At 53.9% G+C, this 25,421-nt stretch overlaps 1 protein-coding gene across 18 annotated transcripts in view; it reads right to left on the bottom strand.

Annotated features, from left to right (window-relative positions):
- Positions 1–402: 402 nt before the first annotated feature.
- Positions 403–25,421, bottom strand: part of ABLIM2 (actin binding LIM protein family member 2) — a 189,127-nt gene continuing 164,108 nt past the window's right edge. For 12 of the 18 annotated variants that reach the window (XM_074395839.1, XM_039468299.2, XM_074395832.1 and 9 more), the window contains 4 exons: positions 19,677–19,731; positions 18,305–18,422; positions 18,136–18,216; positions 403–2,149 (listed from right to left, as the gene is read on the bottom strand). In XM_074395839.1, coding sequence (XP_074251940.1) covers positions 2,036–2,149; positions 18,136–18,216; positions 18,305–18,422; positions 19,677–19,731 — 368 coding nt within the window. In that variant the 3' untranslated portion in view covers positions 403–2,035. Of the gene's footprint in view, positions 2,150–18,135; positions 18,217–18,304; positions 18,423–19,676; positions 19,732–25,421 lie in introns of those variants that run through there. The other 6 variants (XR_012516803.1, XR_012516800.1, XR_012516801.1 and 3 more) reach the window with 3 other exon arrangements.

Raw genomic sequence — 25,421 nt, 5'->3', positions numbered from 1 at the left:
CCCATTTGCCAAGGCTTAGCGTGGCAGCATCTTGTCTAGAAAGCCTCCCCTGGCCTGGGGGTGTATTTGGGAACTCCCTGGGGCCAGCTCCACAGAACAGCGATCAGCCTGGCTGCCCGCGTCTCCCCAACCTCGGGGGCAGGTGCCCATCAGGTTTCACTCCTCACTGGCGTCAGCAGAGTGCCCGGCCCTGGTGAGGGCCCAGGAATGCATCCGCGTCTGCGCAAGCTGCCTCTGGGGAATGTCCTATGGGGCCCCTCCCCAAGGCCTTGCCTGCCCCGTGCACATACCCAGCGCCATACCGGGAACAGGCGCCCTCCCCAAGGCTCCTGCCCCTTGCAGGAGGGGCCTTGCCTTTAAAATCACACACGTTCATAACAAGTGCTCTCGTACTTCCGCAAGTGATAATGCATCGTCTTTTATTTTCCAGGCTTCCTGGGATCAGACATGACATTGCACTACTGAGAAATGGGGGTTTCCAGTTGCTCAGGCTCAGATTGCTCAGCGGCAGGAAGCGGATTAGGTGCTAAAAACTCCCCCTCCCTGGCCGAGCCGGGCGGGTGAGAAGCCGAGTGGGAAATGGGACTTGGCATGTCGTGGGCGCTGAGGAAGCGGAGTAAGGCCGACTCACAGGCAGGAACACTGGGACACACACAAGAGGCAACACCCACTGAGGACGGGGAAACAGACTCCGGCGTTTCAGCCACCTCTCAGCGCGCTGCGGGCATCCCGTGGCGGCCGGCGCTGCACTTCGACACACGCCTCATGGCAGACACCAACGCCTTTGCGTGGGAGCCCGGCCAGCCTCCTGCTTGGGGATGCCCTGCTGGCGTCGGGGATGAGGAGAGGCGTACCTCTATCCTTTGCTTCCCAACAGCGTGTGGGTGTCTGTTTCAGGGACACACAGGAGCTCATTGCTCCCGGGGCGTGTGGGGTTTGCTTTTCAGGTGGGTGTGCTGAGACACCGCCAGCCACAGCACAGGACGGCACACCGAGAGAGCTATGTCGGGCATTCGGTGGCGGACGCGGAAACCTTTTATTCCAGGACTTTGGCCACCAGAGGAAGATGTTTTCTCTCCAAGACTTGGAAAAATAACAGCAAGGAAAACAGTGATGGCTGCACCTGACATGTATTTACAAAGCGTGATTCAGAGGGTCTGTCTTTAAGGTTTACCTGTGTGACGCGAAAAAGAAAAGAGGAGAAACCAGACAGGGAGCTCTGTGTATGAGGACCACACCGAGAACCGACTGAAACCACACAGATCGGAGCGGTGGAGAATAAGGCTGGAGGCCGCTCCCCTGCGGAGGGGCCGTGAAATTCAACTCTATATATGTCATCTTGTGTTTAAGTAGGCTATACTTTTTAATAAAATAAAAACTTCTGTGTAACTTTAAAGATATTGTGTAGGCATCTAGGGGGTGATCTGGAAGAGGGACGCGGCGCATGGAGGGGCGCTGCCAGAGGTGCCTGTCAGTTGACGTTTGTTCCTAAAGATACCCGTCACAGACGCCTGCAAAAATCACGCACCCTACTCTTGGCACCGCCCCAGACACTCCCTGCCCTGTCTGCAGGTCTGCCTGTGAGGCAAGGCTGCCCAGGCTCCAAAGGGGCTGTGTGCCCATCCTGGAACAATGGTATCAGTGCCCATCTTCGATAAGCCTCACAGCTCACGTTCAGGGCACCTCTGTCCCCCACGTGCCTAGCACCGGGGCCAGGGCACCTCCAGGATGCCGGGAAGGTAGGCTGGGCTGCAGCCACCTGTGCACTCCGTCTGATGCCCCACACAGCCAGTTTGCAGCCTCTCCCTGACACCAAGCCACAGCGGGGAAGGGTGGTGTGAAGCTAGCTGTCTCAGCCCTAAACTACGGGCAGGAGTGGTGCCGGCAGGCACAGGGGCTGCATCTGCTGGGGGACCCGCCCACCCCATTGACACAGAGAAGCCAGAGGAAGGTGTGTGGGAGGGGCGGGCACGGTTCTCGCCAGGGACCCCTCGCCTCGGCTCCCGGCGCGCACCAGTGGGCAGGCTGGCAGCCGTCAGAACAACAGGGCTTTCTTCTTCAGGTCATTCCTCTTCCAGAGGGCCAGGCGGTCAAACTCCTCCATGCTCATACCGAACACGTCCTGGAACTCCTCAGGCGACAAGTGTCTCTTCAAAAAAAAGTAAAAAAAAAAAAAAAAAAAAAAAAAAAAAAAAAAAAAAAGGCCAGTTAGCAATGCAGCAAGGCAACAAAGCGAAACACGCCACTGGGCAGTTTGCTGCCACCAAGCAATCAAGGGGCAGGGTCACACTGAGGACGGGGTAGTGGCCCTCAGCATGCCCGGCCTCCTGGCAGTTCCTGGCACCCTCTCTGCTGTGAAAGGACTGAGTTCAGAGGACAGCGACCCTGCCAGGGACACGCAGGAGACACAGCGGCCAGTGGCGGAGCTGGGGCCAGAACCCTCTGCTCTTGACTCCTACAAAGGCATGTGCTGCTGCAGACCAAGTTCATCCCGTTCTGAGTAGGACCCCCTCTGCCTGCGGACAGCTGAGCGTCTGCAGATTTCATTCAGTGCTCATATTTATTACTTCAGCGAATGGTCACAGCTGCTGTCTTGAGTAGGAGGTGAAGGGTTTACCCCCGGACTTCATAGCCCAGGAAGTTGGGGTGCAGACAGTGAGAAAAGACACTGAGCAAGGCTCAGGCCCGGGGGCAGCTCCTCCATCTCCCAGAAGCCTCTGGTGTGTGAGCATGAGAGAGTGATCGTGCCTCTCTGCGCCCAGCTTCTTGCTGGGGACACCGTGCGGAGGCACACAGCTCGGTGGTCAGGGCGTGGATGCCGGCCCTTCTGGGATGCCGTGTGAGTGAGTTAGGCCCTGGCACCTCAGTCTGCTCATCTGTGTCATGGGGCCCCCTAGAACCCACACCCTGGAGCTGCAGGGAGGAAGGTGTGCACAGTTAGCACTGGCTGTGGACTGTACCGGCAGTGCTGGCCGCACAGGTTACGCGTAACCTCGGTCACTGCAAGCTGGGTGGAGCTCCCTGCCAAGCAGGCACCTGCCTTCCAACCTCTGCCTCTAAGGGTCTGTTCCCCCTACTCTCAGCAGGCTGTGAGAAACCCCTCATCCCTCGGAGCTGGCTCAGGCATCCCCTCCCCTTGAGGGGCCTTTCCAGGGAGCGCTGAGCTTTCCATCCAAGGCTGCTGCCCTTGCCTCGCCTGGGCCGGGCTGAGAGGATCAACTGGAAGGAGGCTGGAGAAGGCCAGTGGCTAGGAGGCCAGGCTCTGTCCTCAATCCCGTCTGCTGCCATCTGAAAAGTGTGGCCTCAGTGCCGCTGTGTGGGGAGCAGTTTTCTGCAGTTCTGTGAAACGCTCCACCCGTTCACATCTGCCCCAGCCACCCACTCTTGGGCAGACACCCGGGGGAATGGAAAACAGGGACTCAGACAGACAACGGTCGCCCACGTTCATAGCAGCATTATTCAGAATCACTCCGGCGTGGACACGAGCCAGGTGTCCATCTCGGATGAACAGATACACAGAATGTGGCACGTCCGAGCGACGGAATAGCCTTCAGCCTTCAAAGGCCGTCAAGTTCTGACACACGCCACAGCTGGCCAAGCCTCAGACACACTGGCTCTGTGAAGGAAGCCAGACACCAAAGACCACGTGGTGCATGACTCCACCTGCATGAAATGTCCCGATTAGCAAGACCACGAAGATAGAGCGCGGATTTGTGGTCGCCATGGGCTGGGAGAGAGAGAGGAGGAGAGGCTGCTTCATGCGTATGGGGTTTCCTCTTGTGGTGACAAAAATGTTCTGGAGCTGGATGGCAGGGCTGGTTGCAGAAGGTTGTGAACCGTACTGAATGGTACACTTTAAAATGGCTAAAGTGGGCCTGGAATTTATGCACTTCGGGAGGTGGAGGCGGTTGGATCACCTGAGGTCGGGAGTTCAAGACCAGCCTGGCCAACATGGCAAAACCTTGTCTCTACTAAAAATACAAACATTAGCCAGACGTGGTGGCATGCACCTGTAATCCCAGCTACTCAGGAGGCTGAGGCAGGAGAACTGCTTGAACCCAGGAGGTGGAGGTTGCAATGAACTGAGATTGCCCCACTGTACTCCAGCCTGGATGACAGAGTGAGACTCCGTCTCAAATAAATAAATAAATAAATAAAAATAAAATAAATAAAATAGGGCTGGGCATGGTGTCTCACGCCTGTAATCCCAGCACTTTGGGAGGCCGAGATGGGCGGATCACCTGAGATCAGGAGTTCAAGACCATCCTGACCAACATGGAGAAACCCCGTCTCTACTAAAAATACAAAACTAGCCAGGCGTGGTGTTGCACGCCTGTAGTCCCAGCTACTTGGGAGGCTGAGGCAGGAGAATCGCTTGTACCCAGGAGGCAGAGGTTGCAGTGAGCTGAGATCGCGCCACTGCACTCCAGCCTGGGCAACAAGAGTGAGATTCCATCTCAAAAAAAAAAAAAAAAATGGTTAAAATGGTCAATTTGGATGGGCATGGGGTCTCACACCTGTAATCCCAGCACTTTGGGAGCCTGAGGCGGGCAGATCACTTGAGCTCAGGAGTTTCAGATCAGCCTGGGCAACATGGCGAGACCCCGTCTCTACAAAAGTTACGGAAATTAGCTGGGTGTGCAGGCGTGTGCCTGTAATCCCAGCTACCGAGGAGGCTGAGGTAGGAGTGTCACTTGAGCCTGGGGGGGTCGAGGCTGTAGTGAGCTGTGATCGCACCTTGGCACTCCAAACCTGGGTGACACAGCAAGACCCTGTCTCAAAAAACAGACAGACAAAACCCTCAAGTGCTATATTAGAATCACTGTGATCAGCAAATGAGAACATGACAGTGGAGACGTCCGGCCACTGAAACGTGTAAACCGCTGCCCTTGATGCATTTCACAACAATCACCCAGTCTGCATGGTATGCACTGGATTTTGGAGTTGTTGGAGTGATCTGGAGGAGGGACTCAGGAAATCCCACCCCCCAACACACACACAGCACAGCCAGCAAGTCTGCCAGGAAGAGGCCCTCAGCTGCCTGCTGCTATCTCGAGTTTGCAAAGACGAAAAGAATCCTGATACGTGCCGGAAACGAACCACTTGCACGGTGTTAAGATCAGGGTTTCCCGTCAGCCAGTCCACAGAAACTTAGAACTGTCACTTCAGATAGTGTCTCCTAAGACGTTCAAGACACTCAATGTGTCATTTACCACACTGGCCCTGGGCCGGGCGCGGTGGCTCACGCCTGTAATCCCAGCCCTTTGGAGGCCGAGGCGGGTACATCACTACGTCAGGAGTTCAAGATCAGCCTGGCCAAGACGGTGAAACCTCATCTCTACTAAAAAATACAAAAATTAGCCAGGCATAGTGGCTGACACCTGTAATCCCACCTATTCGGGAGGCTGAGGCAGGAGAATGCCTTGAACCCGGGAGGCGGAGGGTTGCAGTGAGTGGAGTTCCTGCCACTGCACTCCAGCCTGGGTTGATACGGCACGGCGAGACTCCATCTCAAAATGAATGAATGAATGAATGAATGAATACATAAAAGACAGCAGCCCTGCACTTATAGGTACCAAATCACCATCTTCCCAATTACAGTGGAACAATCAAGACAAATGAGATCAAAGGAAATAAAAAGGAAAAGCATTTCTAGCTTTACCCCACAAATATTGACCAAGCTGCAGTGATACCCCAGACCTTGTTCCAGACGTGGAAAGCCAGAGACACAAGGCCCCTGGGGGGGTCGGCTGGGGAGGTGAACTGACACGTAAGCATGTAAGGGATCGGAGGCTGACGCGGAAGGGACAGCAGAGTTCAAGCCCAGTGCCGGCGCCTGGGGCAGGCCTGCCTGCTGCCACATTCCTGCTTCTGGCCGGAGGAGGCTAGGGGAGGGGCACAAAGGTGCTAGTGGGCAGCGGGAAGGTGTCAAGGAGGTGGTGTGGCAGTGCCCAGTGCCCCCTGCCATCTGCACTTGTGTATTTAAAGGAAGACTGGTGAGCAAGCGGGGTCTTGGGTTTAGTTGGAGGAGGGAGGAGGGAGGAGGGAGGTGACAGGGGGTGGCGGTGGGGGGTGGGCAGTTATGCCCCGCATGCTGGGAAAGGAGAGAAGGGCAGGTGTGAGGATGACACCATGGGCTCCAGACTGTGGGAGCCTCTGGGGAGGGTGATTGGAGGAAGACTTGGAGCTGGCAGGCTAGCAGGAAGGTTGGCAGGGTGCCGGGAGGTGGGTGTGGGAAGCAGAGGTACCCTGGGGGATGACTGTGGGGGGCGGTGGAGGGCTGGTGTGGCTGGGGTGGTGGCGAGAGCATCTGGGTGGCTTCTGAAGTTGCTGTGCATGGTTACCTCCTCTGGGAGCGTGGCACTGGGACCAGGATGCTGCATCACCAGAGGCCCCGGGGAGCAGCCAGGTTTGGCAGAGCACAGCAACAGGGAGGGGCCAGGGGTGTCCTGAGCATGGGGGCTGGGCCGGGCCACTCGTATGTGGCCTACAGGGCCCAGGACTTGGGGCCAGGGTCTCGGAGACTGGCAGGGACCCCCGGGCTCCAGTCCTATTTTCGGTCTGCAGGGTGAGAAGGGAACTTGGTTGCCTGAATACCCAGAAGGCTGGGTGAGGGTCACATGAGGGGCCGTCCCCAGTAGGGGGTCTGTTCATGACTCTGGGCTCCAGCTGTGGGATCCTGAGTGTCACCCCTCACCTGGCTGAGTCTCCACTGCCTGCTGGGTGAGAAGGGCTCCAAGGCCCCACCCCTGCCAGCTGTAGAACCGCCGTTCAATCTCTTTCCGGGCAGAGGCAGGCAGGCTTTCGCATGGGTCTGCCAGGGCAGGCAGGATGGGCGAGGCCCAGCTGACCCCAGAGGCTGGGCCAGCTTTCTGGCCTCAAGCCCACTCCTCTGGCCCCGGGTTCCTGAAGGCTCTCCAGGAGTGCACCTCACCCCCAGGGCCTGCGCAGGCCAAGCCCAGCTGTTCCTGAGCTGGAAGGAAGGCAGCCTGGGGTCGTGTCTTTGCAGAGGGCGGGATGGCCTCGCTGAAGAGGTACACTGGCTTGTCCGGGGCGAATCCTGCAGGGAGGTGTTTTTGCCGCATGGGAGGGGGTCTGCTTCAGGAAGCACAGGCTCAGAGAGGTTGTGTGACTTGCCCAAGGTCACACAGCCAGGAAGTGGCAGAGCCGGGCCTGGGAGCCAGGCTAGGTGGCTTGACCTTTCCTTCGCCCTTATTTCCTGCCTCCCACTGGGACCTCCATGGCCATCTCGGGTTAGCTGTGAAGCCTCAGGGACCTGTGCCACCACCGCTCCAGCAGGGACAGGTTGCCCCAGCCTGCCCCCAACCTCCAGCCCTAAGTCCCCTTCAGGGCACTCCCAGCTCCCCCAACCCCGCCAAGCTCAGAGGTGCCCCTGGGAGGGGCCTGACACTTCCTTCCTCCAGACACCGCACCAGTCCTAGCCACCCACCCCGCTGTACCAGCGCAGGGCTGGCTGACTGCGTGGGCCTCAGGACCTAGCCCTGCCCAGCCTGGGCCCCCAGGGCCAGCAAGGCGCCGCTTTTCTCCCAAGGCCTGATGGTGCTTCCCACCAGCTCGCGCTGCCTTGGCCTGCACAAGGCGGCTGTGCATACGGGGTGAGTCTCTCGGAAGCCAGGCCCCGGCCCCGAAACTCCAGCCCTCCCAGCAGGAGGCCCCTGCATGACCTGCATCGCCGTCACAATGACGGTGGCCACTGCCAATCCAGGCGAGCTCTCCCTTCGCACCCTGGGACCTCTCCCACAGCCTGTGGGGCAGAGAGGGGACAGAAGCTTAGGGGAGCAATGCCGTGGCTGTCAGGTGGCCCCAGGGCCCCGCCCCTCCACGGCTTGCACACCTCTCCTCCAATCCTCTGCTCCTCAGTGGAACCCCAGGGGAAGCACCACGCAGTGTTCCACCTCCCACTTCACCAGTAGCTCTTCCTCATCCTACTGGTCCTGACACAAGCGTCCCCTCCTCCTGGAGGCCCTCCTGGATTGTGCTCACCCAGCAGGCCCTGGGGCCATGCTGTGTCCCTCAAGACTGAGTCAGTGCTGACCTTCTCTGGCTGTCAGCTCTGTGAGGGTGGGCACCGGCCTGTCTGCTCACAGCGCTGTCTATCCCATCCTCACCGAGGGACAAGATGGCTCGTCTGTTTGTGTCTGTGAATCTAAATCTGGACTCTCCTCTCTCCAGCGCTGCCTCCTGACACCTCTGGCTTCCACGGCCTGCGCTGCTCTCTGCTGCGGTGCCACGGGGCTCCCAGCCACTGACCTGGTCTTGGAGGCCCCTGCCTCAGGCCTCTGCCCGCCACTCTCCTGACTCCCCACGCTTTCTCCTCGCCACACGGTTCTGCTTCTGTTTCTCTTCCTGGTCTTGGCCAGGGAGGCCTTAAGCTAGGGGATTCTGGTGCAAACCCATCTCTCAGACACACACATGTGGCTCCAAACCGCCTACTGTCACCCTCCGCCTGCCAGGCCACACCCTCATCAGACCAGTTGGATGAGTTTAAACAAAGGAGATAGTCTTTAACTTCAGGGTCTTATTTTTCAGGCACATTCCAACAGTGTGGGCTCTCCCTGCTTGAGCAAACTTGAGCATGCATTTAGCCTCAGGGCCTGGAAGAGGACAGTTCAGGAAAACACAGGACTCCAGCAATGCGCTGCTGGGGTGTGTGTGTGTGTGTGTGTGTGTGTGTGTGTGTGTGTGTTGTGTAAGGTGGGGGATGGCGGGTAGGAAATGAATTCCAGAAAGAACAAAGTACACAAGCAAAGGCCCTGGGGCAGGAGGGAGCCTTGGCTGTCAGAGGAAGCAAACGAAAGCTCAGGTGTTGGCTGGGCACTGTGGCTCACACCTGTAATCCCAGCACTTTGGGAGTCTGAGGTGGGTGGATCACCTGAGGTCAGGAGTCTGTGACTGGCCTGGACAACATGGAGAAAGCCCGTCTCTACTAAAAATACAAAAATTAGCTGGGCGCAGTGGTACGTGCCTGTAGTCCCAGCTACCCGGGAGGCTGAGGCAGGAGAATCACTTAAATGCAGGTGACAGAGGTTGCAGCGAGCGGAGGTCGTGCCGCTGCCGCCATCCAGCCAGCCAGCCTGGGTGACAGAGTGAGACTACATTTCGGGGGAAAAAAAAAAAAAAAAAAAAAAAACAGAAAAAAAAAAAACCAAAGAAAGCAAGCAAGCTGAGGTGTCTGGACCTGAGCCGGGGAAGGTGAGGACAGGTGTGGCCCTGCAGGGCCTGGACCGTGTTAGGCAGTTTGGTTTTCAGCCTAAGAACAATGGCATTTATGACTATGTGTGCAATTTAAAACAACTCCTGGGGCTGCAGGTTGTTTTCCCGCTCTGCCCTGCCCTGCCAAACAAGCAGAAAGGTCTCAGAGTGTGAATCTGTGAGCCAGCGACCGGGAGGGCCTCAGGCCAGACAGGAAGTCCCTTTCCCACCCATTCCCCTTGCCTTCTGAGATGGCTGAATTGTGTGTTCCACGCAGCTGGGCTGTGGTGCCCAGTTGCTTGGTCACGCGCTGGCCTGGATGCTGCTGCAAACTTGGGCTGTGGCTGCGGCTCACATCGACAGTCAGCTGACTGCGGGCAAAGGAGGTCACCCTCCATATGCAGCAGCCTCATGTCTGTCGATGGCCTGAAGAGTAAACACTGAGGTTTCCCAGAGAAGAAACCCAGCCTGGAATATCACCTCCTGCCCGAGTTCCCAGCTTGCTGGCCTGCCCTACACATTGCAGAATTGCCAGCCTGCACAATTGTGTGGGCCAAGTTCTTAAATTTCTTAGTACATGGCTATCTATCCATCCGTCCATCCATCCATCCATCCATCCATCCATCCATCCATCCATCCATCCATCCATTCATCCATTCACCCATCCACCTACCCACCCTTCCATACATCCACTCATGCATCTATCCATCCATCCATCCACTCATGCATGCATGCATGCATGCATCCATCCATCCATCCATCCATCCATCCATCCATCCACTCATGCATACATCCATCAGTCCATCCATTCATCCACCCATCCATCTACCCACCCATCCATCTATCCACTCACTCACTCATGCATCCACCCACCCACCCAAACATCCACCCAACCATCCATCCATCCACCCATCCATCCATCCACCCATCCACTCAGGCATCCATCCATCCATCCATCCATCCATCCATCCACTCATGCATACATCCATCAATCCATCCATCCATCCACCCATCTATCCATCCACTCATGCATCCACTCATGCATACATCCATCAATCCATCCATCCATCCACCCATCTATCCATCCACTCATGCATCCATCCATCAATCCATCCATCCATCCACCCATCTATCCATCCACTCATGCATCCATCCATCCACCCACTCACCTATCCATCTACCCAACCATCCATCCATCCACCCACCAATCTATTCACCCACCGACCCACCCATCCACTTATCCATCTGTCCATCCATTTATCCATCTATCTGTCCATCCATGCATCCATCCATCCACCCACTATCCATTCACCTAATGGTTCTGTTTCTCTGGAAAACCCTGGTTGATACACTTTCCTATCTAAGGAGCAAAATGCCTGTCTGTACTGGGAAGTTGGGCGCATGTAAGAGGAGTTAGAAATTCATTTTCTGGCTGGGCACAGTGGCTCATAACTGAAATTTCAGCACTTTGGGAGGCTGAGATGGGAGGATCACATGAGCCCAGGAATTTGAGACCAGCCAGGGCAATAAGGTAAGACCCTGTCTCTACAAAAAGAAAAAAATTAGCTGGAGGTGGTGACACATGCCTGTAGTCCCAGCTACTCAAGAGGCTGAGGTGGGAGGATCACTTGAGCTCAGGAGGTTGAGGCTGTGGTGAGTTGTGATTGTGCCACTGCACTCCAGCCTAGGTGACAGAGACCCTGTCTGGAAAAAAAGTTCATTTTCAACCCCGTAATTAGCTCAGAAGACAGCATAGTGCAGTGGCTCTCAGCAACACCTTAGCTTGACTCTCAGCCCTGCCTCTCAGGGTCTCTGTGTGCTCATTTCCGCTCTGCCTGCTGTCACCACCTGATTCATCTGACCCTCTTCCATGGGACGCCCCTTCAGGGAAGAACAGGATGACCACAGCTTCTCCATACTCCTCCGTACTTACTCACACTAACTGAACACCTACTATGTGCTGCGTGGCACCTTTCACCACTGCGGGGCTGGGCACCCTGCATCCCCTCAGCTGTGCCCCGTTGGTGAGTGTTGATCCCATCTGCGCACATCCTGCTCCACTAAGTGATGGCCGCTCTGTCCACCCTTGAAACCAAGGGACTAATCTGATTGGGCCTCCAAACTTGCTGCTTGCTTCCAGGCCTGCCTGCTTGGTTCTAGTCACTCGCTTCTTCATTTTTTAACCTATATAGCTAAGTAACGTGGCCGAACACTATACAACTAAATTCCCACTAGTCCCTTACAGATGACGTCTCTGATGTGGGTTGCTGTAACCACGGTTGCTTAAAGCTGTTTTTTGGGAACTCAAGAGTTAGCTTTTGTCCCTTTTAAGCCAACAGAGACCATGAACCCTTCACGTAGGCCTGGGCGGATTCCTGACTTCAGAGGGCCAAAAGCACCTTTCTCGGATCATGCTAACACTGTGTTTTTTTGAACGTATGTCCCATGAAGAACAATGTAGCTCAATCATGATCATGCAAAATCCCAATGACCTCACCTTTCCCACCAGCCCATCGTCTTCCCCACGCCTTAGACCACCCACTTCTTATTTCTCCCCAGGCTCTATTATCTGGGAGGCAAGTCTGCGATTTGTTCTCCAGTCTCTTTGCTGGCAGTCTGGAACACAATCGCTCCTCTTTTGCAAAACCCACTGTCAGTGATTGGCTGCTGTTTGCGGGCGCAGAGCACTCAGCTCGGTGTCACCATCCCACCCACACAGCCTGCAGCCGCACCTGGGGTGTCTTCCCATCACCAGGTCCCGCCGCCTGGACTTCCCACAGATCGCCTGCATCCATCCACTTCTCACACTCACCAGGGCCACCACCAAGTGTCCAATAGGCCATCATGTTTTGCCCCAGACCCAAATTGCCCTGAAACAGCCACCCTGCCTCTACATAACCAATCTGGGCTTCACCGTGTAGCCACACCGAGGCATAAATGCCATTCCTCTTAGGCAAAAAACCAGACTGCTTCACATGGTCCAGGGCTCTGCAGGGCCTATCCCCACTCAGGTCCAGACACCTGAGTTTTCGTACGCTTCCTCCAACAGCCAAGGCTTCCTCCTGCCCAGGGCCTTTGTACATGTACTTTGTTCTTCCTGGAATTCATTTCCTACCTGCCGTTCTTCACCTTACACGACACACACACACACATGCATATACACACATATACATGTACACACAAGTACACACACATACACACACATATACACACATGCACACACACATACACATATACCCACATACATATGCACGTATACACACACATACACACTGATACGAACTGGCTGTGTCTCATCTCACATTGTGATCCCCATAATCCCCACATGTTGAGGGACGGAGCTGGTGGGAGGTGACTGGTCGTGGGGGTGATTTCCCCCACGCTGTTCTCATGATAGTGAGGGAGTTCTCACGAGATCTGATGTGTTTTTAAGCATCTGACCGTTCCTCCTTCGCACGCTCTTTCTCACCTGCCACCATGTAAGACGTGCCTTGCTTCCCCTTCACCTTCCACCATGATTCTAAGTTTCCGGAAGCCTCCCCAGCCATGCAGAACTGTGAGTGAATTAAACCTCTTTCCTGTATAAATTACCCAGTCTCAGGTTTTTCTTTACAGTAATGTGAAAACGGATGAATACACACACATGTGCACACACATACACGCATATGCACGCACACAGGCACACAAACATGTCCCCTGTAGGAACCACATTCCCAATGGGCCACCACATGGCCATTTAAAAGGTGGGGCAGTGGCTCATACCTGTAACCCCAGCACTTTGGGAGTTTGAGGCGGGAGGATCACCTGAAGTGGGGAGTTTGAGATCAGCCTGGCCAACATGGTGAAACCCCGTGGCTATTAAAAACAAAAAAAATTAGCGTGGTGGAGGGCGCCTGTAGACCCACCTATAGACCCACCTACTCGGGAGGCTGAGGCAGGAGAATCGCTTGAACCCAGGAGGCAGAGGTGGCAGGGAGCTGAGATTGCGCCACTGCACTCCAGCCTGGGAGACAGAGCAAGACCACGTCTCAAAACAATAAATAAAGGTGGGGCAGATCAGAGGTGACTGGCCTAGAAATAGCCATGTCAAATTGGAAAGCAAAAAGCAGTAATGTCAAAACTGGATATAGAGTATGAGCCCTCTTTATCCAAAACAGGATTCAGTTAGCTCCGAGATTATGTGCAAAAGGGATTCCAGAAGCACATCCCCCACGGAGTTATCGGTTGTGACTGGGTGGGGGAATTCCGTAAGATGTTTACGTCCTCCTTTGTATTTTTCTGGACTTCTATCACATTTAAGAATTGTTTTTATATTAAAAATAAAGCTCTTTTCTCTGAAATAAAAACACCAGGGGTCTCTTTCTCTCCTGCTGGGAGGCAGCCCCTCCTGAGCCCCCTCTGGCTCACATCTCACCCCCAGCCCGAGGCAGGCGGTGAGCTGCTGCTGAAGAATGAGGGACATTCCCCAGATGTGTAACATTTCCAGCTGCCTCCTGGCCTGGCTGAGCCTGAAGACGAAGGAGGACCAGTGTCGCGCCCTTGGCTGTGTTCTTGGAAATTCGAATGACTAAAATCATTACCCAGGTGTCAGAGGGCATTTTAAAAGGATACTTTTACAAAAATGAACCACTTGTATTTTACAATTTTCATGTTGTATTATTGCCAAAGAAAGTTAAATAGAAGTCCCGTCATGCATACCACAGTCCCAAGAGGGCTGCATGGAGTCCCAGCAGGGCCCTGGTCCCGCACTGCTGCTGGGCCAGGAGCTGCAGGCATGCTGGCTGAGCTCACCTCTCCTGGTGAGAGCAATGAACTCCAGCACCATTAAGCAGCCCAGAGGGGACACACCCTTTGAGGAACAAAGACACAGGACCAGCAGGAACCCGCCAGGCAGTTCCTGACAGGGGGAGCCACCCCCCCACTGGAGACACCCATCTTACAACAGTCAGTAGCATTTTTGCTTGGGACCGGACCTGACCACATAACTCACAAGGAACCAAGTTCCACAGGAGCTGAAAAATGCATCCCTGCAGGCTGCTAGCAGTGCTGGGGTTCCTTTTGGGGTGCCTTCTCTGGCCACTGGGGGATGGTCACATGGGATGGTAGGCGGAGGCCACCCCAGAGAGGCCTTGATGAGACGGCAGGAGCACCTCCTGAGTGTGCAGTGGGCCGAAATGGATTCCCGCCTCACCTGCACACTCACTCAGCACTGATGCTGGTGGTCCCCTCCGCCCGCCCGGCACTGCCCGGACCCACATGCCAGCTTCCTCGCTGGCTCCTGCTGCCCGGGGTCCTCCTACTGATGACCCATGCACATCCTAACACATCAGAACGCTTTGGTGGCCTTTCCTCTTCTGTGGAGTGACGATCAAACGTCCCACAAGCTGCCAGCTTCCTGAGCAAAGAGCCCTGTGCTATCTGGCTCTGCGGTTCCCTTGCTAGCACGAAGCCCACACCCCTGGGTGCTCAGCACGCCCTGGAGGACTGACCGCGCTGACTGGCCACAGTGCTCGAGGGCTTGACATGCGGCTTCTCCCTCCTCCTCAGCCTCGTCTCCCACCCTCCCGTAGGCAGACACTCGCTGCCTGTGACCCAGCACTCTCTCCCCATCTTTAGGAATGAGAAAACAAGATGCTATTCAAAATCTAAGCTGTTGGAAGTTTAACATATTTTGAGCCTTAAGAAAATATGATTCTGGGACCTGAGTCATGTGACAGGCAGCTGTCACCTAGGCAGCTGTCACCTTTGTTTCCCTGATTATAGATTAGCCTTTATCTACGTTGTTTTGTAAAATGTTGCAAATGACTAAAGAGCACCAGGGAAGACCCCTTTCCTCTTAACCCTTCACCCTCATTCTCGATTCACTTCCCTCTTTCCTCTCTCCCTCGACTAGCACATTATCCAAGATGGAGTGTTAAATACGCCACCCAGCTCAGGTGAGGGCAGCAGCCCTGTTAGCTCCAGGCACTATGGCTGAGCCTGGCCAACTGGGGCATTGCCTTCCTAGGGTCAAACTGGCTGATGAAAGGGTGGTCATATTACCCACTCAGGGACAGAGATGGGGCTTTTTTTGGGACTGCTGAGAGACAGAAAGATGTGGGTCTCTTCCCTGCAGATTTAGAGCCTGAGCAAGGTGAGGTAAAAGTCTATCGATAGAGCCAGCACAGAAAAAGCACAGCCAAAAGATAGAAGGAAAGCAACTGGGTGCTGAAGACATCATTTAGCCCTTGATCAAGCCACACCTGAAGGAGCCATTCAGTCATGAGAGCCAGCTGTAAGTGAAAAACTAATTCTAAGCCCCTCAACTAGCTGATGATTGAGGAGGAATGAACCCCCACTCTCTGCCATGGGGATTTCAAAGAAACCTAAAACCTCGTTCAGGCCATGAAGGGAAGAGGGGGTGAGTCAGATGCGCCTCATTCTACCATCCTGCCTTTGGAAGTCAGGCACAACGGATGATATTAACATTAAAACAGAGTTCTTAAGACTAGCAACAAGATACCAAATTCCAGTCTGACTGTAGTATAGCATCACAGGACAGAGAGCAGGTCCTGGAAAAAAAAAATTTTTTTACCCCAGAATATATTTCTTTGGCGTATGTTAAAATGGCTCTGCAGGCCGGGTGTGGTGACTCATGCCTGTAATCCCAGCATTTTGGGAGGCAGAGGCGGGCAGATTATTTGAGGTCAGGAGTTTGAGACCAGCCTGGCCAACATGGTGAAAACCTGTCTCTACTAAAAATACCAAAATTGGTTGGGTGTGGCGGTAGGTGCCTATAACCCCAGCTACTTGGGAGGCTGAGGCAGAAGAATCACTTGGGCCTGGGAGGCGGAGGGCGCAGTGAGCAGAGATCATGCCACTGCACTCCAGCCTGGGTGACAGAGTGAGACAGTCTCAAAGAAAGAGAAACAATGGCTCTGCAAAGCTGTTTCTTGTGGGGAAATTTACATTCTGCAGAGAATCCCCTTCCCTTTCCGGTCTTGCTGAACAGGAAACATTTGGAATCACTGCCTCTACAGAGGGCCTGCTGTGAGGCTTCTCTATGTAATAAGAACCGTGGTCTCCACCGTGCCTTAGCTTAACCCGGATGCTCCTTTCTATTGATTCCAAGTCTTGTGATGATAACTCTTTCAACCAGGTGCCAATCAGAAAATCTCTGAATCCACCTATGACCTGGAAGCCCCAACCTCAAGCTGTCCCACCTTTCCAGACCGAACCAATGTGTACCTTACGTGTATTGATTGATGTCTTCTGTCTCCCTGAAACATAAACCAAGCCGTAACCCAACCACCTTGGGCACGTCCTCAGGAGCTCTCGAGACTGTACCTTGCATGGTCAGTCACGTTTGGCTCAGATGAAACCTCCCGATGTAGTTTAGAGAGTTCGACTCTAGGCACGGACATAGTAAATTCCTTCTCTGCTGAAGTCACTTTGGGTCAAGTTCCTATTATCTGCAACAAACAGGTTCAAAATGGATGCGCCCTGTCCCTAGCGCTGCAGTCACACCAGTGACCTGATCTCTGCCCTCGCTGGACTGAGGGAGTGCTATTTTCCAGGCCCTGGGTGAGGGGATTCCTGCAACTTCTCGTCTGCAGAGCAGATACTGGTCAAGCAGAATCAATATCCTCATCTTAGAGGTGCAGGAATCACAGCTCAAGAGCACCTGGCCGCTGGGTAGGGCCGTTGGCTGCCCAGTGCTCCTAGGAAGGACGCACTTCCTATCTGGAGACAGCCTGGAGCACCCCTCTCCACCACCAGCCTTTGATCATGGGCCTCCCTGGAGCTGGAAGGCCTTTCCAGACTTCCCCTTCTGAGGAGCAGCCTGGTGCCTACTCCCTGCCTCCGGCCCCAGCTCTGGGTGCCCTCAGCTGCATCCATGCCCCTCCAGCTCCCTCCCCAGCAGCAGACTGAGCCACTGCCTGGTGGGCACTTTGGGCACCGGCTGGCAGCTGGCCCTGTGCACACGGGGTCATACCCACTCTCCAGCCTTGGGGCTCAGATGGGCTGGGTATCCCCTTTCCTTAAGGAGCCTCAAGACCCTTCACTCTAGCAAGAGAGTCACCAGCACATCCGGGACAGGGCTCAGGAGATGAAACGCCCTGGCTGGATGCTGCGACACGCTAGGGCAGCTTTAGGGGATTGCACATGCCACCTTGGGCACATAGTAGCTACTCAACAAAGTCAGTTCTCTCAGCCGACAGGACTCTGTGCTGACGTCTTGCCAGGGCTTTGAAACATCCTTGCTTTCTGCATATGGCCGGGTTGTTTTAGATGGGTGTAAACGTGGTCAAGTGGAAAGATGGGGCTGTCCACTCAACCTTAGTGGAGAGAACAGGCACCTCCCTTCTTCTCTCTCTCTTTTTTTTTTTTTTTTTTTGAGATGGAGTCTCTCTCTGTTTCCCAGGCTGGAGTGCGATGGTGCCATCTCAGCTCACTGCAAACTCCATCTGCTCCATCTGCTGTGTTCAAGCTAGTCTCCCCACTCAGCACCCCAAGTAGCTGGGATTACAGGCACCTGCCACCATGCTCGGCTAAGCTTTGTATTTTCAGTAGAGACGGGGTTTCACCATGTTGGCCAGGTTGGTCTCGAACTCCTGACCTCCAGTGATCTGCCCACCTCAGCCTCCCAAAGTGCTGGGATAACAGGCGTGAGCCACTGCACCCAGCCCAGAGCTCGTTACTCTTAACACAGCCTTCCCTGCCTCATCCACAAACCAGGGTTTGCAAAGCCATCAAGGATGGGGAACGTCACCACACCGTTGGTTCTCTGAGGCAGTACAGGTCCCTGACGGCATCACGGCCAGGCTCTGCACCATCCCCCACGGTGACCCCTCCGGCAACCGCCTTGACACCACGGAGGAAGCATCTGCAGAGACCGTCTCGTGAGAAATGAATCTCCTGCCCCGGCAGTCCCCCACTCACCTCCAGTCTCGTCCGGTCCACGTCTTTGGGCAGTTTCACCCGAATTCGGTTTGTGACGATGAGGGTGTCATAAGGATAGACCTGTGGGGGAGGAAACACGAGGTCACCTCGCAGAGCCAGTGTGTGCTGGCACCAAAGAACTGAGCAGAAGGCCACCGAGAATACATACTTGCGTCTGCCCCTGACACACACATTTCATAGGGAAAGCACAAGAAAGGGCTTTTAACCTGGGCAGGTGTGGCGCAGCACGGAGGTCAGCGTGGGAGAGGCCCCGCTTACCTTGTATTCTGTAAGAGAGAGAACGGAGACCACAAGATGGTTTAGAAAGGGCAAGATGTCATCCAAGGCTGGTGAATCCCCCCCCCCCGGGGCACCCACATCTCCACCCCTGCAGTCAGCCGGGCCATGCACAGTCCCCGAGCAGCCTGACTGGGGCTCTGATCTCAGAGCTGCAGGCAGAGGGGCTCTGAGGGCCTCTCCTGGGAAACCAGAGCAGGGGCATGGTCAGGCTGGAGACCAGACTGGAAGCCGGATGGCAGCACTATGCTTTTCAGCTGTGATGCTGACTCTCTGGTGGTCTGGACCACTGTGAGAAAGATGCCAGCCTCAGTTTACCTGCCTGTGCAGTGGGCATTTCAGGGGAAACTCTGAAGGGCTGTTGTGGAGACTGTCATGTCTGTGGTCTGAGCCTCCCCGTCTCTCGCTGTCTTACCTTCTTAACTCTGTATTTTCTCCTTTTCAAACGACTGAGCGCTGAGCCCTAATGCCTCACTTCCAGACTGAAAGTGTCTTATCACAAAAGTGAAGTAGGGATCGCAGGCCTCCATGCACACTGAACCCACGGAAGGCAGTATCTACAGACCCTGGTCCTCAAGCCAGTTTCAGAAGGGGGACCCCGAGTCAAGGGCGGGTCCCTGAGTTTGCCCACATGCCACGTGGGGTTCTGGACCCGCCAGCTCTGAGGCCCAGGGACCAAAGGCCACCTAGAGGGAGCAGGCTGTGGGCGCTGACGCCCTCCACCCACATGCAACCCAGTCTAGCAGAGCAAGGCTCCCCCGCCACTCTCGGGGGCAGAGGTTGACAAGGAGGTAAGCAGTGCCCCTGCCAGGCACCTGCCACAGGACCAGGTGGCCGCTCTGGTAACACAAACCTAGCAGCCCTGCTGAGTCTGGAGAGTCACGCTGCATGCCAGCAGCCACATGGTGAGCAAGGCGCAGGCAGGGTTTGGCCCAGCGCTGTCCGCTCAGACCCTGGAAGTCTTGCACCTGAGATTCTGCTTCCCCAAGTGACAGAGTGCCACACAATACAGGACAGGGCCGCCGTGCCCACAGATGGGAGAAAGGGAGCATCGTGGGTAAAGCTAGCTCAGAGCGGGACTGACTCTCTGCCGGTAGAGGCAGAGAAACGAACTTGCCCTCCCCTGAGGTGTCCCGGCCCGACACTCCCGGAGCCTTGGACGGGTGGTTTCAGAACGATACTTGTGGAATATGTCAGCAACCCCTGCCCCAGCCAGAGACCCACAGGGTCCCCACTCCGTGTACCTCGCATGCCCCAGCTGGCATCCGGGTCTGCTCCACAGGGGGCCAGATTGGCATTCTGGAAGAGAAAGAGAGGTTGGGCGGCAAGAGGCAGGCGACAGGAGGGTGTGACGGTGGGCGGGGCCAGGAGATGCCGCCTCGTGAGGCTGCGGTCCTTGCACTGCCTGGGGAGTAGGGTGTCCTCAGCACAGCAGTGGGGCGCAGGTCACAGGACGGGGACAGTGGGTTGGGAAGGGGAGAGCCTAGGATGCTGTGCCTGCGGGACTGGCCAGCTTGCTAGCTCGCAGGGCGCCCAACGCCTGGGCGGCCTCCACGGACCCTTCCTGTGTGGATGGCTCGGACCCTGTTTGAAAGCTGCTCCCAGGCGCTGGGTTTCCCTCTGTGCAGCTGGCACGGACCACAGCAGGGGCTCAGCACCATTTCTTTGCGCACGCTGCGTGACACACGGGGCCCTGCAGTTCCCTGTTGGTGACGTGTCCCCTCCGCACGGTGGGCTCCTGAGCACAGCTCCTAGCACCTGCTGTCCCAGGTGCTCAGGGAAACCCAGGCTCCATCCGGGGCCCTCTGTTCCCTGCAAGACAGCCGACGGGGAAGACCAGCAACCGTCTCGGGCACTGGGCACGATCTCGTGGAAGTATGAGGGTCTTCTCAGAGCCACATGGACGCACGCGCCTGCGTGTGCAAGTCCAAGTCCATCCACCCCAGATGCCCTGAACAAGAGGGGTCCTTTACTCCCTGGAAACTGTGGTACTCACAGCAGCTCTATGTATGACTGTTTCAAAGATGAAAAGTGCCCTGTGGCTGTAAGGCCCCTGGCATGTTGTAAGCATCCACACAGGGTGGCCGTGTCTCTGACAGTGACTCCCTAAGGGTGACTTTCTGAGGGGCGGATGGGCCTGAGAGCTCCTGCCCTGTCTCAGGGACCCATGGCATTCATCCACAAACTGCCATGTTACCACACTACGACCATTAGTGTCTGGAACACTTCACGTCCCCCTGGAAACATCATCGACACGTCCTGCAAACCTCTATCGGGGGTTCTCTACCCTGTAAAGCAGGCATCGAGCCCCACAGGGGTCGGTCAGTCCTGCCCCTGCCCACCTGCTGCCCCTCGCTGGCACCTGGGTTTGCATTATGAGCCCACGCTCTGTTGTGGCTGTGCCTTGGCTGTCTGCGGTGGACAGAGCCTGTTGAAGAAAATGTCTTATTCATGCTCTGTAACCCAGCAACTGGGTTGAAACAGGGTCAGGGCTCCTGGCCAGTGCTGCTGAAACTGGGTACAGGGATGACATTTCAACGGGGAGAGTTCAGCAGACAAAGGAGATGGTCTGCTCAGCCCAGTGGATCTGCTACAGGGGAAAGCGTTTTCGACACGAGCCTTGCAGAAGGCCATCAGTGAGGAGCGGGTTACAGCCTACAGAGCACGAGAGCAGGAAGACCCCGGAGCACCGAGTCCAACGCGCTTCATCTGAAACAGGAAAACCGACGCCCTGAGGGAAGCGGGATCTTCTTCCTGTCGCAGAGCTGGAGGCAGAGGGCTGGGGTCAAGCCACGAGGCAGGTAAGCACCCAGGCAGAGGACTGGAACCTGTTTCTGTTTATATTTTCGCTATTTTGTTCAATGCGAATTTTTTGCATTAATTGGAATTTCTAAAAATATTCCATTAAAATCTGATTTATCCTGACGGCATGTTTTTCTGTAGCGCCTCGCTCCCTCACCCTCTTCCTGGGCCTGGTCCCACTTCACAAGATAATTCTTCCCTTTAAGAGTATTCACAAATAATTTCTTTTTTCTTTGAGACAAGAGTCTCACTCTGTCATCCAGGCTGGAGTTTAATGGTGGGATCTTGACTCACTGTAACCTCCACCTCCCAGTTTCAAGTGATTCTCCTACCTTATCTTCCTGAGTAGCTGGGATTACAGGCACCTGCCACCATACCCGGTTAATTTTTGTATTTTTAGTAGAGATGGGGTTTCACCATGTTGGCCAAGCTGGTCTCGAACTCATGACCTCAGGTGATCCGCCTGCCTTGGCCTCCCAAAGTTCTGGGATTATACTGTGCCCAGCCACACAGATAATAAATTTTTAATTTTAAGAGACAGAGTCTGGCTCTGTCGCCCAGACTGGAGCGCAGTGGCATGATCTCAGCTCACCACAACCTCCGCTTCCTGGGCAATTCTCCCACCTCAGCCTTCTGAGTGGGTGGGACGACAGGCACGTGCCACCACACTTGGCTAATTTTTGTATTTTTTGATAGAGATGGAGTCTCCCTTTGTTGCCCTGGGTGGTCTCAAACTCCTGGTTTCCAGCTATCTGCCCATGTAAGCCTCCCAAAGCACTGGGATTACAGATGTGAGCCACCATGTCCACTCAAGAACTATTTTTTGATACATTTTCTTTGTCCCAGACTAGCACCCCCGGTGCACCTGTTCTGGTCAGGGAAGCTCTAGTGTAAAGCAAGGCAACTGACCATGGCCTTGCCTTTGCCCGCCTGGCCTGTCTGTGAAAGAGGAACGCTGCCCCCTAGTGCCCGCTGCCCTGCATTACGGGCTTGCAAAACCCCAGGGCACCACCTTCAGCTCGGCCGGCTGTTTGGAAACTCACTCCCCAGCAGCGAAGCCAGCTTCCCTGCTCTTCCAGGCTCTGAGACAAGGTGGAGACTCTAGGACAGAGATGAGGCATCCTCCAGGTGGAGGAGCGGGAACATCTGACAGGACTAGAGCTGGGAAAGTGGGGTCTACGTCTGGTCTTCCAAGTGCAAAGGGGATGGGATGTCCAAGGCCTCACAGGTGCCAGGGGTCTTGAGTTACTGCCTTTATGTGTGGACCAGCAGGAGAAGTAAGTGGCCAGAGGGCACCACAGAGGCAACACCATCAGGCATATTCCTGGCTGACTCCCCTACGCCACTCAGTGGAGGCACCAGGGATTTTTAAAGCAACAAATGATTTAGCTGTTCCATTTGTTTAGGACTTACTGAGCCAGAGTCTCACTCTCGCCCAGGCTGGAGCGCAGTGGTGTGATCTGGGCTCACTGCAACCTCCGTCTCCTGGGTTCAAGTGATTCTCCTGCCTCAGCCTCCTGAGTAGTCGGGATTACAGGCATCTGCTACGATACCCGGTTACTTTTTGTATTTTTAGTAGAGATGGGGTTTCACCATGTTGGCCAGGCTTGTCTCGAACGCCTGACCTCAAGTGATCTGCCCACCTCAGCCTCCCAAAGTGCTGGGATTACAGGCATAAGCCACAGCGCCGAGGCTGTTTAACACTTCTTATGTGCCTGTGGCTCTACAGATACATTCTCTAACCTTTGCTGCAACTCCAGGAGGTGGGCATGATCATCATTTTACACAATGAGCCCCAGAGAGATTAAGCAACTTGCCTGAGATCGTACAACAAGTACATGGGACTATAAATATTTGAGCCCATGTGTTTTCTTTTCCAAAAATTATACTGAAATTGCTAATAGGAATTGAGATTATGGGCATTTGCCACTGGCCAGCCTTCTTTTCCTGCTAAAGCTCACAGTGGAATGTGTTACTTTATTCAGCAGCTAGTGACACAGAAGCAAGATAGAGTAGAAATTGCTTTTTAAATAATTACTCATGTGGGAACCTTGCTATGGAGCTTATAAAAAAATTTCACAACCATAATGTTACTTGTCCTCAAAATAACCTCAAGAAGTAAGGATAATTATTTAAAGATTAGAAAACAGGGACTCAGAAAATGTAAGTAACTTGCTCAAAGACAAAGCTGGGATTTGAACTCAGGGCTGTCTGATACTAATACATGTGTTCTTTCCAGCATTACAGTTTGGAAATACCAAACTTCTTTGTTACTGCTTGTCTTGTAGTCACTGCATAAACATTTTAATAAATATTTTCTGAACATGTGAAAATCTGATTCAGTAGATATATTTTTATTAGATTGTTTGCTATTTGTACTATTTAACTTTTCTATGTACTTTTAAATTAATTTTTTGTTCACTAGACACATTTGCCTTTTTATTATTTCTTTTTTGAGACAGAGTCTTGCTCTGTTGCCCCAGGCTGGAGTGTGGTATAACCACCTCAGCTCATTGCAACCTCTGCCTACTGGGTTCAAGAAATTCTTGATTCTTGTGCACAAGTAGCTGAAATATTAGGAATGTGCAACCATGCCTGGCTAATTTTTGTATTTTTAGCAGAGATGGGGTTTCACCATGTTGGCCATGCTGGTCTCAAACTCCTGAAGTGCTGGGGTTACAAGCATGAGCCACCTTGCCCAGCCCCATTTGTTTTATTTCAAAAGAGTCATATTCAAACCACCCACCATACTTGTATTTGATCAAGGTATCTAGCATTGCCATGTTGCTTGGTGCATTTAAGTTGACGAATGCTATAACTGCTTTATTAAATTACGCCTTTATCATGAATTCGTACTCTCCTTTTTTTTTTTTTTTTTTTTTTTTTTTTTTTTTTGAGGCGGAGTTTCACTCTTGTTACTCAGGCTGGAGTACAATGGCGCGATCTCGGCTCACCGCAACCTCCGCCTCCTGGGTTCAGGCAATTCTCCTGCCTCAGCCTCCTGAGTAGCTGGGATTACAGGCACACGCCACCATGCCCAGCTAATTTTTTGTATTTTTAGTAGAGACGGGGTTTCACCATGTTGACCAGGATGGTCTCGATCTTGTGATCCACCCGCCTCGGCCTCCCAAAGTGCTGGGATTACAGGCTTGAGCCACCGCGCCCGGCCCTCTCCTTTTATACTATTAATTCCTCTCAGCCTTAACTTTCCCCTTGATATTAGTATTGCCACTCTTGCTTGCCTTTTGTGATTTTAGTATCTTTCTCATCCTCTTGCTTATCCTTTAAAAATAGTTTTTAAATGTGCCTTGTATGATAGCATATCTGATTTTAAAAATCTGACAGTTTCTTTTAATAGGACAGCTCAGTCTCCTCACATTCGGCATAATGCTTTTTCAGAATGGGACTTCTTCCAGAGAGCTACCACAAGGACCTGCTGCCACCTGTGGTCACGCTGAATAACAGACAGGTGGAACATGCCAGACCATTACTGCCTCATCCACAGAGAGAGGGGCAGTGGGCCTCTGTTGCTCTATTCACTTCATGGGTAGGTTTTAATCTACCATCGGTCAGGCACTGTGGCAGGTTTGGCTATTAGGACATTTGAATGACCTCTGGGACATACTGTGCTTTAGGTCACTGGGCCCTTGTGACAAATCCTTCTGGAAGAAACCCAGGAAAGCCTTTGCCTCCCATGATCAACTAATTTCCCTTCTTCCACTGGACAGTGAGGACTGCATCATTGGCCATAACTGCCTCTCTGCCTTAGCCAACAGAAAGCTTAGAGGTAAGATTTGACAGCGTTTCTCATGTAATACATGTATTTTTTGAGACGAAGTCTCACTCTGTTGCCCAGGCTGGAGTTCAGTGGCGTCATCTCGGCTTACTGCAACCTCCACCTCCCAGGTTCAAGCAATTCTCCTGCCTCAGCCTCTCCAGTAGCTGGGATTATAGGTGCCTGTTACCACACCTGGCTAATTTTAATATTTTTAGTAGAGACGGAGAGGCAGGCTGGTCTGGAACTCCTGACCTCAAGTGATCTGCCCTCCTTGGCCTCCCAAAGTGCTGGGGTTACAGGCGTGAGCCACCACACCCTGGCTCTCATGTCATAAACGTTTGTTTGTTTTTGATGTGATTTTCTCCTGTAGTTTCCTCCTCTCCTTAGTGATTGGTGTTAATGAGATTTT

The sequence above is a fragment of the Saimiri boliviensis genome, chromosome 3 (genome assembly GCF_048565385.1).
Source record: "Saimiri boliviensis isolate mSaiBol1 chromosome 3, mSaiBol1.pri, whole genome shotgun sequence".
Lineage (NCBI taxonomy): Eukaryota > Metazoa > Chordata > Mammalia > Primates > Cebidae > Saimiri > Saimiri boliviensis.
This window is presented reverse-complemented; position numbering and strand designations above follow the sequence as displayed.